The following is a 19761-nucleotide window of genomic DNA, read 5'->3' on the forward strand; positions in this document are numbered from 1 at the left end:
TGCCTTGCCAGCACACATCCCTCATTAGCCAGATTCCATTCGATTGATTGGCCGTCTTAAGATTTCCCCATCTCATTTGCCATTCAATGGCATTCTTCTTGCCAATCAACTGTTTCTCCTTGCCCGCCCACTTCACAGTCTGCTGCACCCGGGCACCCTTTTTTTTTTGTAGCCTTCCAAGGGGCATATCACACATTAGTGGCCTGGCCTCCTATCAATGCTTTAAATACATTTATTTATTTGAACATTAGCCAAAAGCGAACATAAATTAACATAAGGAAACTGAGGAACTGGAACTAGAGGACTTTTTAACTCTGTTTTCTGTTTGTTTGACTGTGGTAAATATCAGCTCGGAAGTATCGGCTGACTGTTCGGTTAATAAGTGGATATAATGTTGCTGACGGGCAGGCGAACGAGGCCCATGAAGCAATTGTATATAGTGTAGCCAATGATTATCGAGGCCTCGCAATCGCGTAGCACCAGATCGCGTCCGGCAGTTTCCTTGACGATTTGCCCGGTTAGCAAACGGAGCATAGTCCCATTCAATGGCTGGATCTCGAACTGGATGTAGTAACGTTGAACCAAACGCGGATTCTCGTTCAAGAAAATCCCAACGCTTGGCCCGGCTGGCACGTCTGCAATGATTTCGAACAGGTCCCCCTTGATGCTAGTCAAATGAAGTGACTGTAGACGGTGCATCTTAAACTAGAGTAGAAAATCCATAAACATACATATAACTATGGATAGCTGGGATATATACATATATACATTTGTGAACTTACCATTTTGATTTATTTTGAAATTATTCGTTTTTAAGCAGCAAATAAGTGGACTGACTCCGTTCGGAACTATACTGAATAGAGAATGGAAATTACAAGTCACACTTGGAGACTTGTTCTAAAAGGGCTTCTGGGTTTCAGTATGTACGTAGGTTGCTATACAAGTTTTGAACAATATTCTCCAGCAATACGAAACCTTACTTTACATTTCAAATGGTTTAACTTATTTTCGCAGCACTTTTGCCACTCAGGAGAAAGGCCTATAAAACCTGTCTTAATAAGCCTCTTTCGCTTGTTTATAATCAATAATTATTGATGTTTTTTTCGATTCGTCACTTTATTATTATTATTATTAATTATTATTATTTATTATTAATCTTATTTATTGAAAATTTTCTATTCTTAAATTTGGTGGGTTCCCCAGCTAGCATCCCTTTTTTACCACGAAGCGATCATGGAAAATCCTATTAATGGTCGTCATACTAATGCCCAAGGATGCCTCAATCTCGCGGTTTGTGACATGTCGATCTTGTACAATCGTTTCGCGTACAGCATCGATATTTTTGGCATAAAAATAAATTTTAAACGACCTGCACGAAGTTCGTCCTGCAGCGAAGGACGTCCGCGATAGAATTCGCGATACCAGTTTTCTAATTTGGCAATGCATGGTACTAAGATGATCTAAGCATTCTTGGCCTAAAAATCCAGCTCGAATTTGGCAGAAAATCATGACACAGACATTTTTATGTGTAAATTTCAAGTTTTCGCGAGATGAATATTTGATTTATCGTTGATCGACATCAAACGTGGTCGTACACGAACAAGTTGTATGTGGGTTTAATCCATAAAAGTTCAAACTTTTTTATGCAACTGACCAATTGGTCCAACTATGGCTAGAAGTGATCTAGGCCAGAGTAAAAATAGCACCACCCCTCGTATATGTATTTACGTATGAAAATGCAATGTATCGATAAGCGACACACTTCTCTGATTTGAATGCTTCTTTAAAGTATCGATAATTCGTTAGTTCCTTAGCTTCTTTCGCTTCTCTTTGCCCCCCATTTTTTGGGTTGGGTTGGGTTGGGTTGGTGCGTATGCATCGCAATCAAGTTGGAGGCAAAAAAAAAAACAAAAAAAGACGCGGCAAATGGGCCAAAAGAAACTTGAGCAATGACCATTCATTTTGTTGCACTTGCCTCCCCAACCCCCAGCACCCCTCTAAAGATGCATTGCAATTGTTTCTCTATTCTTGTCTTGTTCTTGCTCTTTCTCTTCTCCTCTCCTCTCCTCTCCTCTCCACTCCTCTCGTTTCTTTTCTTTTGCTCTTTTCTCTGGCAACGATTTCTCTTCTTCTGGTACGTTGGCTGGGCCATTACTTTTGCTTTAACTTGCACTTAGCCGCTGACAAAGCAGCTGCAACGTTGAGGCAGCGCCCTTCTATGGCAGCGGAAGGGTGGTGGGGAGGGGGGGGAACGTGCATCATTACTCTTGGCAAGGCGCAGTGGAGCGCATGAGTTGACAACTCCACTGTATTGGCCACCATTCCTGTTCAGTTCTGCCCCGTCCCAAAGGCGAGCGAGGGGACAAATATTGCACATGTCATTCGACGTGACCCCATAACAGTGCTGCAGCCAGCCATCGTTCAAAATAATATTTCCAACCCTCGAAGAGGCCTGCTAAAAGTTGAGAATGTTGCAAGCATTTTTCCCTCTTGCCAATGGATCATTTTCCATGCTAGATTTTCCGATAACTCCGTTTGCTTGGGCTTCTGTTGTAAAGCCTATTTCAAGCTAGATTTTGCGATAGCCTGCTTTGCCCTGTGCCTCGGCCGTGATTGCTTTTGGCCACATTGACATCTCCGAGCATTTTTGGCCATGACTTATTCATGTCAACCGCTGACAAACGGCGGCCAACAGCAGCTGAAACCAAGGGCTGCAACGGAAACGAAATCGAAATCGAAATCGAAATTGGAAGATGGAGTTGCAGTTGGAGTCCAGCAGATGGAAATGGAGATGGAGATGGAGATGGAGATGAAGCCGAAGACTGAGCCTTCAATCAGCAGCAGGCAGAAGGAGCAGGAGGAGAAGCACGAGAAGCAGCAGGAGGAGAAGGAGGACCCATCCCATTCACATGTAGGGTGCCAGGAATCACTTTTCCATACTAATGAACTGTCACACGCACAAGATTCTCTCTCTTTCGCACTCGCTGTGGCTACCGCTCCTTTGCTGTGTGTGAGTGTGTGTGTGTGTGTGTCTCGCTCTCTTTCTCGTCTGAAGTGCTCATATATCTTTCAGGCAGAGTCGGGGGCGCTTAAATTACACTAAATCACAGGCAAACAAATTGAATTTTAAGTTGGCCATAGAAAAACCGCAATGCAGCCGCCTTCTGGATGGAAATCACTTGAAAAGGCCACAAGGAGTGGTGTGTAGAGCAGGCTGGGGGGTGGTGGCTGCTGCGGCAGTCAGCAGAGGTCCTTGCCAAAATGACGAAGCATCCAGCAGCAGCAGCGGCAGCAGCATCAGAACTCTCTGGTCTGCTCTGCGGCCCTCCTTCAGGTGTCTTTCATCTTCATCTTATTGTATTTTTGAAGCAGACCTCACCCTGCTCCCTTTTGGGTGAACCAACCAACCAACCAACCAGCCAACCAGCCAGCCAGCCACCCGCAACAGACATTAGGCTGACAAACAATGCGGCCATCCTGCTCCTCCTTTTTGGCCGTGTTTGGCCAGATTGATGTCAGGCGGCAGCCAACACTCGAAATTGCACTTGGTGGCCAGCATCGGAATCCAGAGAGAGGGAGAAGGAGGCACAGCAACTGGCACTGCCACTGCCACTGGCACTGGCAGTAGCAGTGGAGCAGTGGATGGAGCAGATGCAGGACAAGAAGCCAGAGCAGCACTTGGCTATGCAAAAAAGCGGAAAAGTAAGGATTCAGCAGCAGCAGCAGCAGCCCTCGAGCAACCTCGAACCGGAAGCACCAGGAAGCGGAAGCGGAAGCGGAAACGGAAGAGGCACTAACCCAGCCACACAGCCACACAGCCACAGCCTCGTCTATGGCGTTGACACACTGTGACTAAGTGAAATTGTAGAACAAATTATGCAATTCTTCGGCTAGCAGCCATTAAAGACCCGGCTGAGGCCTGCCTGATACCTGATTCTGGGACTGACTTGGGGGAAAATCTGCAGATTTCAAATTGAATTTCAATTCGAACTCGAAATATAAAGCCGCGTCGTCTTTTTGTCTCTCTGGGGCATTCCATCACTCCCATTGGCGATCCTGCAGGACCCCACTGGCTCATCTTTGCCCCTCTGCACTTATCCCCCAGTCCCTCAATTCCCGCTTTTGGCGGCGTTGACTAACGAACACTATCAGTTAAATCTTGAAATTGCACTTGGCAAGCGTTCAACATGCCGCACCTTCCTTGGCGGCGCCACTCCTGGCCGCATCTGCATGTCCTTCTGCTTCTGCTGCTGCTCCTGCTCCTGCTCACCGCATTGGCATGGTTGACATGCAAACATGCAGCCAAGGGCCAGCCAGGACCAGCACCAGCACCAGGACGACACCACTTAGCAAAGCTGTCCCAAAGGTGGAGGGCTCCAGCTCCAGCTCCACTGGATTCTGCAGGGCAGGGCAGGAGGCATCCTAAAGAGTGAGATTCGGTAGAAGCAGAAGGAGCATGCGGGCGGGGGGCCAGGGGCCATTCTAAATTGCTTCGCATTACACGCCGTTCAGGGCGCGAAGGATGTTCGGGCTCTGCTCCCGGCTGCAAATCTTTTGTGCCTCTCCTGTCTTGGCTTTTTGCGCAATTTTCATTTCATTTTTTGGTTCGTTTTTTAACTGCTCACCGCAGATGCTATCAATATTTATCTTCCTCTTCCGCCGGCCCGTTGTTCTCTCTGTAGCAGCGGCAGCAGCTCCTTGGTGGCAAGCAAGGACAAGGGCCCTGGTCGTGCCACTGCCACTGCCACTGGCACTGGCACTTCTTTCACTGTGTTGTTCCTTCCCCCCGTTCCTTTTTTTCGCAACAATATTTTTCCCTGAGATTTCATATCATTTATCAGGCTCGACGACAAATTTGTCATTCTGAATCTGTCAATTTCTGCTTTATTAATATTATACGAGGGCCAACAACCAGGCCAGGCCAGGCCAGGCCAAGCGACCCTTCCTACTTGGGCTCCTCGTCTCTGTGTCTCCTTGTCTATGGCTGGAATTTTCACTTACAGAGATTTGATGAGACCGCCCGCCCGCCCGCCGCCCGAACCACAGAACCGCAAACGTCTTCGACTTGGACCCCCAACCATGCCACACCACACCACACATGCCACATGCTGTCGTGGGCGTGGGCATGGGCGTGGCTGTCAGGCAGTGGCAGTTGACTTGCTGCTAACAGTTGTCTCTCTGTGCCTGTGTGCCACAGAGTCACCTACCTGTGTGGCAGTGGCAGTGGCAGAGGCAGAGGCAACTAAGAAGAATTGTTGCCCCATTTCGATGGGACGGCGGCGGAAGAGTGAGAGGATAGATGGATGTGGAGGTTGCTCGATTTATTGCCATCAACCCCCGCATCCGAAATGGAAATGCTCGCATAATTCAGCAGATGAGTTTTTAGTTGACAGCTGGAGCCGGTAATGAAGGGGCAGGCGTGACCCCGGACACACCCAAAACCAAACTTCAGGCTGGGCTTAATTGAGCTGGTGCACAGGCAGTACAGTGAGCATTGGATATGAGTGCCAAAATGGGGGACAAGTGGTATATATTTGCATGTATAATTATATATTTTTTTTCCAGGATCCGTAGGACTTCTAATTTGTATAAAGAAAAATTATGAAATAAGAATTAAATTTTTGATTTTAATTTTAAAAATAAAATATCTAAAATATACATATGTATAATATAATTTATAATTTAAAGTTTCTAAATAATTATTTCTTTATCTTCGGGGCAAAGATTTCCTCGGACCCTACTTGAGCTCTTTCTACTCCTTTCTTAGTGTTCCCCCAATATTCAATATTCAGCTGCAACTGCAACCGCATTCACAGTTATTTATGCGCGGCCTTTGTAGCCAATCATCACTGTACCTAACCCAACCCGAGCCGAGCCATCATTTATGTAAATTGCCAAACGATTTCTAATCAAATTGAGCGAAGTGCTGTGAGAAATATAATGCCATAAACAGACTTTTTGGCACGACATAATTTGGCTCACTCCCCCCAACACCACCGCCCAACCGCTATATGTTTCACCCTCACCTGGTTGGGAAAGAATTGCAAACGTTTACGCCAGTGAATTTTATTGATGGCATAAATAACGAAATAAAAAGGGACACCGGAACACCGCAAATACAAACACAAGCACACACAGAGCCAGAGACAGTTAATGGCAGGTAAGGGTAAGGAGAAGGGCGTATGGAGGCCGTAGTATATATGTTGGACTGCGAAAGGACTACGACGGTAGGGATCGGGATCCATGCCATCAGCCTTTGGCCTACCCAATCGCCTCTGATTATGGCCAGCTGCCGGACAGGACATTGGCTAATCCGGCTGTTCATTGGGCATTGTCCTTGTCCCATGCATGTCCCATGTCCCCCTTCGCATATCAATTCTCCCCCTTGTTGAAATGTTGTTAAATTGACATTTCCTCGAGGTCTTTGCACCCCATCCTTCCCTCCTTTCGGATGCCTGCTCAACTTTTTCTAATAACATAAACATGCCACACACCCAACGAACGAGACAGCAAATAGACAGCCAACGGAGACACAGGAGCAGATAGAGATAGCGATAGAGAAAAGCGAGGGGGGAGCGTGTGGAGGCGGTTAGTGGAGCTCTTCCCGTTTTGCCGCCATAAACCAATCAAAGAATAATTCAATGAATTTTTATTGCCAAATTATGTTAAAAGTGATTTGAATGCGACAAATGCGACGGGCCATTTATGGAGATTATGATGATGGCAGCAACTGAAGGGGAATCTCTTTAGTAGAAAAACAAGTAAGAAATGGCGAAGGCAAAAGAGTGAGAGTGAAAGTGAAAGTGAGAGAAATTGGCAAATCTTTTGACAGCTTTGCTTAAAGCAACAGCCATTGAGCATTTAATATTATTCAGCATTCGCAATGGTTGTCCCTCAGACATATGTACACATATCCCTTATAGCCATTTGGCCTGCCATTTGGGAGTATTAATTTTATAGTTTAACCAGTTAAATAAACATTTAAATGCGCTTTTTAAATCCTAATATCCTTCACAACACATCACATCATCACATCCTTCTGCATCTTTCAGCCACATATCCCCCTGCCATTTGGATGGCAAAACTTTGGATCTTCATTGCAGTGCAACATTTTCTTGAGCCAATTAAATTTTTGAATCTTTCCGACAGCACAAACAGCTCCTACCCTACCCTGCCCCGCTCCCCCCTGAAAGTGTATCATTAACAAAAAAAACTACAACAACAAAGTATAATAGTTTTCCATGTGGTGGCGGGTGGCGTCGGTAGTTGGGGGCTGTCTGCTGTGGGATGGGCGCTCGTAGGTTGAAATATTTTTGGGTTTTGGCATAAAGTTTTTCTGATTGTTGTTCTTGGTTGTTCTGGCAACAACTTTCCTGTTGACAGTCGGCAGGCAGCCAGGCAGGCAGCCAGGCAGGCAAGCAGCGCCTTTCGCCTGTCTCTCTCTCTCTGACTCTATGTCTCTATCTCCTTCCAACGAACTGCATCTGTCTCCCTCGTTTGATGTGTTTTGCTTACATATTTTTCGTCAACTTGAGGGACAACAACGATGGATAGAAGCCTGTGCAAATTAATTTAAGCGCCGCATGCAACGAACTTGCACGCAAAGCAAAAGTCTGCTCTTCGCACCTTGTCGCTGTAGGGGGCAACGGAAGCGCCCACTGGAGGGACAGACACCTCTCCACTGTGGCTTAAGTTAAAGTCTGAGAGGTACACGTGACACGAAAACTTCACATTTATTTATTCTCTACATTCAAGTCAAGATCCTCCCTACGCAGAGGTTTTTTTGTGCCCCGAATTCAGAACCAAAACCAAAACCAAACCAAATTTATGTATAAATCATAGCTAACTCTCAGCCTGAGCTTGGCTCACGGAATCATCTCCATGCGTGATTACGTATACGCAGCGTTGCTCATTAGAATGCCACCGAGTTGGGCCCCGTCATCAGCCGTACTCGTTCGCGCTCCTGTCAATGATATCGCCCCATCCCAATTCCACGAAACAGCCAAAAACTTTTCACATATTTGCTTAGAACAGAACCGAGCAAACTCTCTGCAATAAATCATATGCAGTCCCTGTCCCTGTCCCTGGCTCTAGCTCTGGCTCTGGCTCTGTCCTTTTTCCAGCCGCTTTTCCCGACGCTGCCGCCGCCGAATACTGTAGTCTGTACTTGTTGTTCATCTTCACTAAATGGGAAAAGTTCAACTTAATTAGCGTTTTTGGGGGGCATAAAGTTGTTTCCTCCGTTCGTTCGTTCGTTTCTCGTTCTTTTTTTTTGGCAAATCGCCTCCACAATAAAAATAAAAATGTCACTGAGGAGACAGCCGCAAGAAGCATTTCTGGTGTGGGCAAAAGTGTAAATAACATTCAAGTTATAAAGGTAGGTAAACGGATAACCGAAGCAGAAGCAGAAGTTGGAGCACAGTTCGCAGATTGATTACTTTTTTTTTAGAGATTTATTTAACCTAAATTTGGGATGCATGGCAGGGTGTTTGTGAAGATATTTTAGGTATTTCTAAGGCAGATTTCTGTGCCGATCAGGTACATTCACATGGCCCAGAACATGGGCAGTTCCTGTGGCGAATCATCACTGCAAGTACTCGAGTGCCACACACCCCTACCTCCCTCCATTCCTCCCTCCCTCACTCTATCGTCTTACAGTCAATAGCAATTGCAATCCAAATCCAAAAGTTGTACGACCAAAGACCAACTTGAAATGGGAACTTGGGCTAATGTGGCACGCTGTCTGCTTACTCGGAATTGTTTTTGTTGTTGTTGTTGCTGTTGCTGCAGCTGCCTCGGAGCTGTTTGTTGCTGTGGATAAAGTGGGGGATCTCGGTAGCTCGGTAGCTCGATAGGACCAGCATTATGCAGGCTCGCCCAAGCACAAGACAACCAAAAACCAACAATGGCAAGAACAAAATGCAACAACGAAGAAGAGGCCAAGGGGCAAACAGCAGCAGCAGCAGCAGCAGCAAAAGCAGCAGCACAAGTAGAAGGAGAGAAAAATCAAATAAATAAACATTCATGTAGAGGAATGTTGCATGCAACCAGGCAGTCGCCACACACACACACACAGACATAGCGAGGACTCCACTCATTGTCCTTCCATGGCCATGGATGGCTCCTGCTGCTGCTTCCTTTCGGCTGCTGTGCCACAGTGGCTGTGTGGCTGTGTGTGGCAACGAAACGATGGGAGAGAAGGAAAGTTTTTGTGCCGCAAGGCTGCTTCAAATGTTTTATAGGTGATAGAAAAATATTTTGCGAACGTGATGAGAATTTATCGTTTTGCCATCGGGGGAGCAACATCAAATGGACTGAGCACAAAAACGAATATCGACAGCATCCTGGGACGGGGTGGAGGATGGAAGTGCCCCAGGATAGAGCCCCAGCAAAATATGGCATCCAGAGACGGCATCCAGGCAACGGGCCAAACGCTTAAATAAACTGACTGTAAATGATATGAGGGGCTGCTTGCCTGCCGCCTGAATGCAGTGCCCCACTCCGAGGCCCCACCCCCCACAAATAGAGCCCAAATGGAGCCCAAATGGAGCCCAAATGGAGCAACATTTCAGCGGGGAACGGAAACAGAAGTAACTCTCCCGTGGGACTCTGAGCGGGAGTTCCCCTCCACGATCACGATCATTGGCGGAACTTATTCATTTCAATCGAAGGAGCAGGCTGGTCCATCATTGTCCAAAAATGTGGTATAGCCCATTGAATGCTCGCACACCTGCAACTCCTTTCTGGAGCGTAGCCTTTGCCATGACTGCTGTCTGTGTGTCTGTGTGTGTCCTTGCTTGGCTTGCCCACTTGTCAATTAATTCCAGTTAGATTTTCTTTTCGAGTTCAGAGCTCTAATTAATATTCATTTGTCTCAGACTCGAAGGAGCCCCTTTCGCCCTTGTACTCCGCTTGCCTGCTGGCGACAGCAGATTGGAGCACAGCCCAAAGCCAGGAGCCAGGAGCCAAGCAGCCAAGCAGCCGAGCAGCCAAGCAGCCAAGGAGCCATGATATTTGCAGTTGAAGACAAAACGTTTCTGGGCCAGGGACTGACACATTTGAAGAACTTAACAAACCGTAAGAAATGAACATTAAACGGGATGTGGACGGATGGAAGGACTCTCGTGTGTGTGTGTGTGTGTGTGTGTGTGTGTGTGTGTGTGTGTGTGCCCAGGCTCCTCAGGCTCCTCAGGGTTCTCTTCAGCTCCTCTGGCTGTATCTTTGATTGTACTGCTGCTCGCATGGGTCTTGGGGGTGCGATTGGGATTGGTATTGGGCATTGGGCATTGGGCGTTGGGTGAGGAGCGTAGAGGCGAGGAGAGCCTTCTGGTGGGGTTGTGTGAAGGTCGCTGGCAGGTCAACGTCTCAGCCAGCAATTCAAATAAAGTCCTCGACAGCAATGAACCTTTACAAATTGAAACGATGATCCTTCTGGGGGCAAGACGACACATTTTTGACACTTGCGGTGCGAGTGGCAGCAGGAGTCTGCGGCAGGGGGAGGTCACTGGATGGGTCCCTGTTCTGTTCTGTTCTGCTCCGCTCTGGTCTGCTCTGGTCTGCTCTGCGTGTGGACATTGTTGACTTTTTGTTATTTGTTCGCTTGTTAACTTTAAACGCTGTAAATGGCTTTGAAAACTGCCAGAGACCAGTGAGAGATAACCCCGTAAAAAAGAAAAAGAAAATAAAAGAAAAGAAAAGGAAATTATGGGAGGGTTAGAGATGAAAGCGTGAGCCCCTAAATGGAAATGGAATCGAAACTACTGCTAGCTCGTGAGTCCATCAGCAGGACAGAGGCAGAGGTAGGGCAGGGGCAAAGGCAAAGGCAGAGGTAGAGGCTCACGGCGTGTTTGTGCCACCAACAAATTGGACACAAATAAAAATACTATTGACACAGTTTGTCAAAATGCCAACTGTCCTTTGTCCCTTTTGCCACTCTGCCTCCCCCTCTCCCTCTCTCTGTGTGTGTCCTGTATGTGGGTATTGTGTGTGAGTGTGTCCTGTTTGGTTCTGTTCTGTTCTGTTCTGTTTGCCCATCGAAATAAGCTTGATAGAGTTGTTATGGCTGCTGCCATTTGTGCTCATAGCTGTTGATTTGTTTTGGCTCCTCAAGGGTACTGGGACTGTCACTGGGAGTGGTACGGGGACTGGTACAGGGACTGGTACGGGGACTGGTACTGGGTCTGATGTCCGGGTTAAAAGGGGCCAAGAGAAATGAACAGTTCTCCGTTCTACGTCCAGTGGAGTGTATTAAATGTTTGTTCAAAAAGTTGCCTCCCCTCTGGCATCTGGCATCTGGCAGTACCCCCTTTACTACATCCCCCCCTCCCCAGCCCCCCTGGTGACAATGACGAAGTGTTGACAAATGTGTTAAGGGATTTGCGGTCGGTTGGGCTCCCTCATTCTCATTGATGCGCTCTCTCTCTCTCTCCCTCTCTCTGTGTGTCTATGGCCTTTGATTCGATTCGATTCCCTCATCCAGTGCTGGAGGGGTGCGGAGGGGCAACTGACAATTGCGCTCTAAAACTATATCAATGATCCACTGGCAGCCCCACTAAACATTCAGCAATCTTTAGCTAATAGAAAAAGGCTCAGCTCTAACTTTAGCTTTGGTTCTATTTCTGGCTCTGTCTTTGGCTCTTTCTTTAGCCTAGTCTTTGGCTATGTCTTTCGCTTTGTCTTTGGCTCTTTCTTTAGCTACTGCAGATGAAATTCATTTTTAATAAATAGCAAATGAGAGAGAGAGAGAGAGAGCAGGAGAGCTTCGATGCCATGGCCCTCTGGCATGCATTTTGATGGACATTTCTAAGCATCTTTCGTGCCCTCTGTTTTGTCCTGTGGTTTATCCAAATGTTAAGCTCGTCTTACAGTCCTGTTTTCAGATTGAGCATTTATATATGTGTAGATGTGTAGATATCTGGGTACAAGCCGCGTACCTACTTTGTGGCTTACATGGTCCACCTTAATCTTTCCATATGGCAGGGACAGGCTCATATGGTTGGTTGTCCGTTGGCCAAAACTGTATTTAACACTCAACAAAGACCGCATTAAGTGTCCAGGGGCTGGGCGTTAGGACAAAAGCACTGAAGGACCAGACCCAGAAGCAGCAGTAGCAGCAGCAGCAGCAGTAGCAGCAGGACCAGAGCCCAAACCAGGGCCAGGGGCAGCGGGCAGCAGGGGCAGTACTTTGGCGGTGGGTGGCGGGTGGGTGGACAAAGTTTGCCGGCATTGAATTGCATTTAATGCATGGCCAACATAATTTTAATGAGTTTTTGCTCTTAATCCGTTTGCAAGATGTTGTCAATGAGCCTGTGGCTCCTCCGGCTGCTGCCCCCTCTTGCCACACTGCTGGTGCTGCTGCTGCTGCTGCTGCTGCTGCTGCTACCCCTCTGCTGCTGCTTTTCGTTGTCCCCTCAGACCCGCGGCACTGCCAGCGGTTTTTATGTCCCTTCTCGGCTGCTTTCCGGTTGCATTTTTTCCCCTGTTTTACCATTTTACATACCCTTGCTGGCGGTATTTTAGTTGCTCCATAAAAGTTCACCCATAAAAGCCACGAATATGCGAGGGTATCGTCAGCTTCGGCCTTTCTTTCAGATACTTCTTTTTTTTTGTGTGTTTTTTTTTTGTTTGTAAAATTCTTTCATAATGCGCTGCCGTCGCGACGGCCTGTCAGCATGTGAGTGTCTGTTTGTCTGTATATATTAATGTGTGTGTGTGTGTGTGTGTGTGTGTGAGTGCTCATGTTTTCTTTCTATCTGCGCTGCAACAATTTCCCTTATGGCCTCTGGCAGCCTTGCAGTCACCGCTGCTCCCCTGCTCCCCTGCTTCCCTGCTCCACTGTTTGCCATAATTTTCCGCTTTTTTGCAGCATTTTAATTTGATTCGAGAGAACAGAAGGCTCTCCCAGATGGTCCTACCGCCCCTATTCTTTACTCTTTCCCATGGCCCAGCCCTTAGCCCCTATATATGCATTTTGTCAAGAGAGTGTAGCCCATTCGACTGTATCCTGTATCCCGTGCTGATGGCTCCGGACTCTGCCTCTGCCTCTGTCTCTGTCTCTGCCCCTGTCTCTGGGCTCTTTGGCGTGACACTTTTCCGCTTTTCGTTTGTTGCCAGCACTCGTCTATTATTCGTCTCGCTTTTGGGCATTTGCAATGTTTAATCTCGGCAAACGAGTCCAACTGCCAAAAGAGATTTCTACGGGGATGCAGGCCCAGTTCCGAGCCAATGCAAAGCAAAGCAAAGCAAACCCCAAGATGTTGGCCGAGCAGAAGCTGAAGCTCAAGCCGAAATACCGAAATCAAAATGATTGAAATGCCAATTAACCAATAAATGTTGTAGCTTTGGGGAGGGGGCGGTGCGGAATGCCCCCAATTCAAGCCTTCGAGCCAAATACGCAATCAAAGCGCATTTCCGGGGCAATGCTAAGAATTTTTGGCCTGTACAACGGCCTCTCCTGCTGGACCTGCTGCTCGGTCGATGGATGGATGGCGGCTGACTGTTGTGGTTGGACCCAAAATCAAAATCAAAATCAAAGCGCGCCAAAGCACAAGCACAGCCCACAAGGCAGAAGGAGGCGGTGGCGGTGGCGTGGGCGTGGGCGTGGGCGGAGGACGAGTAAAAACTGTTGCATACTTAAGCGGGCAGCGGGAAAATGTAAAATATTTTCAATTAATTCGCCGCCACAATTTCATTTCAATTTGAATCCCGAATTTTGGCAAAAGAATTAGAATATTTCCATTTGAATCTGTCTTTCATCTCGTTCAGCGTCTCACCAGCCCGAGCCCCCTACCACTCACCCACCCACCCGTTCGCCAACCCTTTTTTTGTGGTTTTCATTTAATTTTGGGCTGCCTCTTGTTTGTGCAACACTTGAGAGGCGCCAGGAGTCAGGAGTCAGAAGCGAGAAGCGAGAAGCCAGGTGCCCAGGACTCTGATTTCGAATCTCTTCTTCCTCCTTTCTGGCGGGGGAAAACTAATAACTTTCCCCTTTGCTTTTCCGGTTCTTGTTTATTCATGAGTTTGATTTCTGTGGCCGGCAAAGACTTCTGTAACTTTTTGAGCCGCTCAGGTGAAAGTTCAGCCCGCGGAGTCTTAGCGGTTGGAGCTAGAACAAAATAAAATAAAAATAAAAACCCAAGGAAACGCATTGAGGCCTGCAAAACGCATAATTATTGTGTGTACCCCCGGCCAGAGAATATTTCCATTGAATTTTGAGAGTCAACGAACCGAACCGAACCGACAGAGCCCAAATGACATTTGAATAAATGTTGAATTGTTAACAGACAAACGAAGCACAAGCACCAAAAATGAACTGAAAAAATGTACAAAAATATTTCACTCATATGCGTTTAGTTATAAATCAAACCCAATGGAATAGAATCTCCCCAGCCCTCATTCAACACAAACTCCTGAGCGTGAAAGCAACTTTCCGTAGTTTTTCCAGTATATATTAAAATTCATTTTTTTGACTACAAATTTTGTCGGAAAAAAACCGAAAAGGTAACAAAACAAAATAGTATCCAAATTTAAAATATATTTGTTTTAAAAATAGTTAATAAATTTTGATATTTTTTCAAAGGATCCACTAAAGCAATTATGACGTGCCCGATTGATGAAGCACCTGAGCCGCGTCCCAAGCCAGTAGCCCCGCAGACCACAATGAACGCAGCTGGCATTACTCTGATTGGCACCGTGGCCCCCAAGCATGAGGATCCCCTTGTGATCCGCGATTGCGTTGCCTACGCGGCTGGCAGCCAGGCTCCGCGCTACCTGGGTACCATCAATGTGCCACACTATCTCATTGATTCCATAATGCTGTTTTTGTAAGCAAGGATCGCTCCCGGAGCGGCCAATGTTCGATAGTAGCCCAGCCATCAAGCTGATCCGTTTTCAGGCTGCTATCCAAATAAAATAAAATCAAAATCATCGGCACCCATCCGAGTGCAATGTTACTTCGTTTTCTGGTTTAAACTTGGGCTCAGCCGAGTTGTTTTTCCCCGGATAATGCTCCAAAGGGTTGCCATAGAACACAATGCGGGCCTTTGGCCGATAATGGGAGCTTATCTTGGGGCGTATACGGTCACGGATACAGCCGTAGGCAAATACATACACACACACACAGGCACATGGGGCGTGTGGGGGCAAAATTGTATTATGTACGGCATAAATTCGCATCGTCTGCCATTTGCCACAACGACAACGCCAACGACATCGACATCATTGACATTCATTGGATTTGGTGGCCATTCGCACCTGATGCCACTCCACCCAGCCACCCAGCCACACATATACGGCCATGGGAATGCCACCATCACCTTTCGGTGGCACAAAGTGTTTTATGGTTATTCAAATGCGGCCAGTCGACGCGACCCCATAACCGTAAAATGATTTGCCAGCCAGAAGCAGCAGCAGCAGCAGAAAGGACATGGTACGCAGTGGCAGGGGCAGGGGTAGGGTAAGTGGGGGCCAGGGCGAGCCACTCATTATGCGCTGCCGCTTTATGGCGCCCGAAATCTGTGCTACGAAAATTGTATTAACATTTTATTATGACAAGGGCGGGTGGAGGATAACGCACAACATATGCAAAATGCTGTAAAACAATATAATGATGGCCAGACACAGAAAAGGAGAGCGAGAGAGAGAAAGAGAGACAACGAGAGTGAGAGAGCGAGAGAGCGAGAGAGCGAGACAGTGGTAATCATCTTTTGTCCTAAAATTAAAGCAGTTAAAAAGTGGAAATTGAATTGATTAACATCTACATTAAATTCAATTCAAACTCAACACACACAAAAAATAAAGTGAAACAAAAATAAAAATTAATCAGATCTCAAACGATTTAAAGTCAGCGGCCAGACAGGGGGGCTGGGCGGATTCTAATCCCTCTTTCAGTTACACCCACACAGTGTCGGGGCTTGGGGCCAACCACCTAACACGGATTGCCCGCCTCAGCCACCGCCACCGCCACCGCCATCGCCATCGCCACGTAGTCTGAGTTTGAAAAATGTTTTTAAAACACTTCCCATGGACACTCTATTAAAATGTAATTATTCATTGCTAGGCCGTTGCCACTTTGCACCTGACAGACCGCACCACAGCAACACCCAACCACCCAGGCACCACACCACCCCCCCTGAGCTGCTGCTGTTTCAATTTGGCCTTCTCAAGGGGGTCTGGCAGCAGGGGTGCTGCTGTTGCTGCTGTGCTCCTGCTCCCCCCCTGTTTAGCATAAAAAATCCCTTAAAATAATTACAGTTTTCAAAACTGTTTTGGGCAACCCACACACCCCAACCCACCCCATCCGTCTCCACTCCACTCCATCGCCTGCTTAGTGCCCTGTCATCGTCCTTGTTCTGTACAAATTTTTAGTGCCTTGTTCGTCGCGTTGCTTTGGCATTTATTAGCCGGCAGAGGGGTCCGTCCGTCCATCCGCCCGTCCGTCCGTCCGTCCGTTCGTTCGTTCTGTGTGTAAGGTGTAAGACGGCAGGCAGCCAGGCCAGGGCCAACAGCCAACAACAAGTGAAATAAAATGTTAAACAAAAGCAAACAACAAGCTTGGCAATATTTTTTATGCCACCCCCCCCTACTCAACCTATGCTCGAGACACCCCATCCCTGGTCGTGCATTAAATTAAATGATGTGAAAATAATGTTGGTGTTTTTGTTGGAGAGGGCAGCAGCCAAGGCAGCAAATGTGCAAATAATTCGAAATAAAGTGTAACCAAAGGCAGGGCTGGGCAGGGCAGGGCTGGGCAGGGAGGGTGCAGACAGACAGCCACATTAATTACACACACACACACACACTCCCACTGAGACTGTGGCCTACACACACACACACACACACACTCGAATAATTTCACGCAGCACATTACTCAAATGCAAAATAAGCTGTTTGCAGTTCCCGCTTCCCATTCGCATTCCCTTCCTCAATCTCTGCCTCTGTCTCTGCCTCTGTCTCAATGGTTTTTCCTGAGAGAGTTTGCCCCACCCCTGCCCAAGAGCTTTCTCTTATTCCGTAGGCGCATTAGCATTAAATTTATTTCGATTCATCTATGTCGCACGAAAAAACCAAAAACCCCTGCCAAATGTTGTCCTGCGACAAGAATACATTTTTTGTTTGCACTAAATAAATAATTAAGAGTTTAAAAACAGCAAACACATATGGAGTAAATGCTGCGTATTTTTTTTTATAGCTCACTCCGCTCTTGTGCTCTAATTTCTACTATAAATTGCTCATCCAGATCAGAGTTCTTGCACCACTGTGCTCAGTGGGCCACTGTCTCGCACTGTTGGCCACCACAGACCACAGCATTAGCCAGAGGGCACAAGGGGTGGGGGGGGGTTGCAGACCCAAAAAACAACAGAAATGCTAAGCAAATTATCATATCAACGCCGTTAAACAAAACAAGGAGATGTGAAAATGATGCGGCCAAAAGTTCACACGCACCCCCGAGCGGCACGGCCAAGGCGAAGGCAAAGGCGAACGCAAAGGACACGGACACGGACACGGACAAGGCAGAAAATTTAAATAAATCTTAAATGAAATTCACGACAAATGGCATGCAAATTTGTCTGGGGGAGGGTGGCCGAAAGGAGCTACCACCAACCCCAATCCCCAACCGGAGATGGCCCCTGGCATTGTGGAATTTTTCAGGTGAATGCCTCGGGGGCACCGGGGCTAAACAAGCCCCTGGGACAAAGGCCAGGAAGGAAGGAAGGATGATGGGATGGAGCGGGGCGGGGTGGGCAGTCTAACAAATCACCTGGCATTATGGACCAGGGCCTACCTGTGGCCTGCGACCTTGATGATGGGGATGGGCATGAGGATGAGGATGAGGCCACGGACAGAGCACCGGACATTTGGGCCTAATGTCATGAGCCAGCGAAGGACAGATGGCCGCATCATGGGATGGAGATGGAGATGGAGAAATGGAGATAGAGTTTCCATACGTCCAGCCATCAATTGGTTATCCTCGACTTGCCTTGGAATTATCCTGTTCGAGTGGAGGGGCTCCATCATTAATATCGGAGTGAAGCAGCTACAAGGTACGACTATGGGACCTGTCCGTTGTCAGAGCATAACGAATGCTCCTTTGCACTGGGAAATAAAATATGGCCAAAAGTGCAGCATGTCACAGGAATGCCGGGGAGTCACAGGCGGCCGGGAGGGAGTCTTAAAGATTCAACAGTGAGGCAGCCCCGCCACCCAACTGGCACATGGCAAACTGTCACCGAGCTTGCTCCCGCTTCCTCTCTCGAAGGACAGGAAGGAGCTGTCCAGCCCCAGCTGGCATCCCAGCAAGACCTCGACATGTGCTGACCAACTGCCCTGCCTGACTGTCTCTTCTCTCTCTCTCTGTGTCTGTGTCCTGGCAGGTTGATTTTACCATGGCGATGCAGTTTTTATTGGTTACATCGTTAGAGAGCACAAATATGTGAGTGTGTGCGTATGTGTGTGTGTGTGTGTGTGTGCCCCACCGGGCAGACATTGTGGGTAAATATCCTGCCAAGAGCAGAGTACAAGTATCTGAATGTTTGTCCCAAATGACAGGCAGACTGAAAGCTAACAAACAGAAGAGACACTCGACCGACCCTCAAGATTCCTACACTCTGGCCAAAAGAATTTCATAATCTCCAAAGGGCCAGCCAGTCGAATGATTGCATCTATCCAATAATCCAGCATTGAGTATCTGAGTATTCTGCTGTTTTGCGTATTCTGCGGCTCCCGATCGACGCTCGGCCACTTCAGTACTCTTCACTGCTGCTGGCTCTTTTGCGGCTAATTGTTTTCCACAGAATCAAATGGCAGAAGAAAAACAAATCGAGGGCTTTCAGTTCACTCATTAGCATATCAATTAAAGGCAACACGCACATGAAACCCACACCCAACACCCGACACCCGACACCCGACATCCAGGAGCCCAGACCAGGACGAAGTTTTCTTTGAGGAAACTTTATCCAGACGCACACGCATATGCAACACACCTATACACACACACACACACACACACACACACACACACATAGAAATGTCGTTAGGGCCAAAGCTGTTTGTTCAGTGTTTGACTTTTATTATTTTAGTTAAACTTCTTTTTTGACTCCTCTCTCGCTCGCTCTCCCCCACATGCGAAGACGTAGCCGAAGCGTCGCGTCGTGGCTGGGAGAGATTGCTGAACCCAAATGAAAGGCAGGACATGTCAAGTGAGTGTGTGTGTGTGTTTGTGTGTGTGTGTGTGTGTGAATGTCTTATAGGCTTTCTGTGTGAAGCCCTGGCCCTGGCTTTATTGATATCCTGCCCTAGCGAGCATCGCTGCCTGTCGTCAGCTGCCAGGCAAACTTAATGCCTTCCTGTCTGTTCCCCCGCCCTCTCAAACCTCTGCTCTGGTCGAGCAGCTCCTGTCAGCATCTTGTAACCATACAGCCATAGAGCCATTCATTCCCCCTGCCCCGGACCCTGCCCCAGCCCCTTTGCCTTGCTTGTTTTGTTCGTCCATTGGCCACTAATTCATCAAATTTAGCTCAAAACTGAAGATTAATGACATACGTGTGGCATATTACGAAACTTGGTGACTTGATGAAATTTATTATTATACTCCTGGCCTGATCTGATCCCTTCTGGCCTTCTGGCCTTCTGGCCCCCTGGCTTTAATGCTAGTCGCAGTCGTAAACCTCAGAGCCCTCCCCCCACGACTTATGCCAATTGTTGCAACTACTTGGCTTTAGTGGCGGCGTAAAGAGCGAATAAGGAGGCACCAGTCCAGCAAAA

General features: G+C 47.5%; 1 protein-coding gene across 1 annotated transcript; it reads right to left on the reverse strand.

Annotated features, from left to right (window-relative positions):
* Positions 1-214: 214 nt before the first annotated feature.
* Positions 215-894, reverse strand: LOC111081970. Its single transcript, XM_022378143.2, has 2 exons — positions 783-894; positions 215-705 (listed from the first exon to the last, which is right to left on the reverse strand). Exons 1-2 carry the CDS (start codon positions 783-785, stop codon positions 376-378), a joined length of 333 nt encoding a protein of 110 aa, XP_022233835.1. The 5' UTR covers positions 786-894; the 3' UTR covers positions 215-375.
* Positions 895-19761: the final 18867 nt, after the last annotated feature.

The sequence above is a fragment of the Drosophila obscura genome, unplaced genomic scaffold, assembly GCF_018151105.1.
Source record: "Drosophila obscura isolate BZ-5 IFL unplaced genomic scaffold, ASM1815110v1 contig_73, whole genome shotgun sequence".
NCBI lineage: Eukaryota > Metazoa > Arthropoda > Insecta > Diptera > Drosophilidae > Drosophila > Drosophila obscura.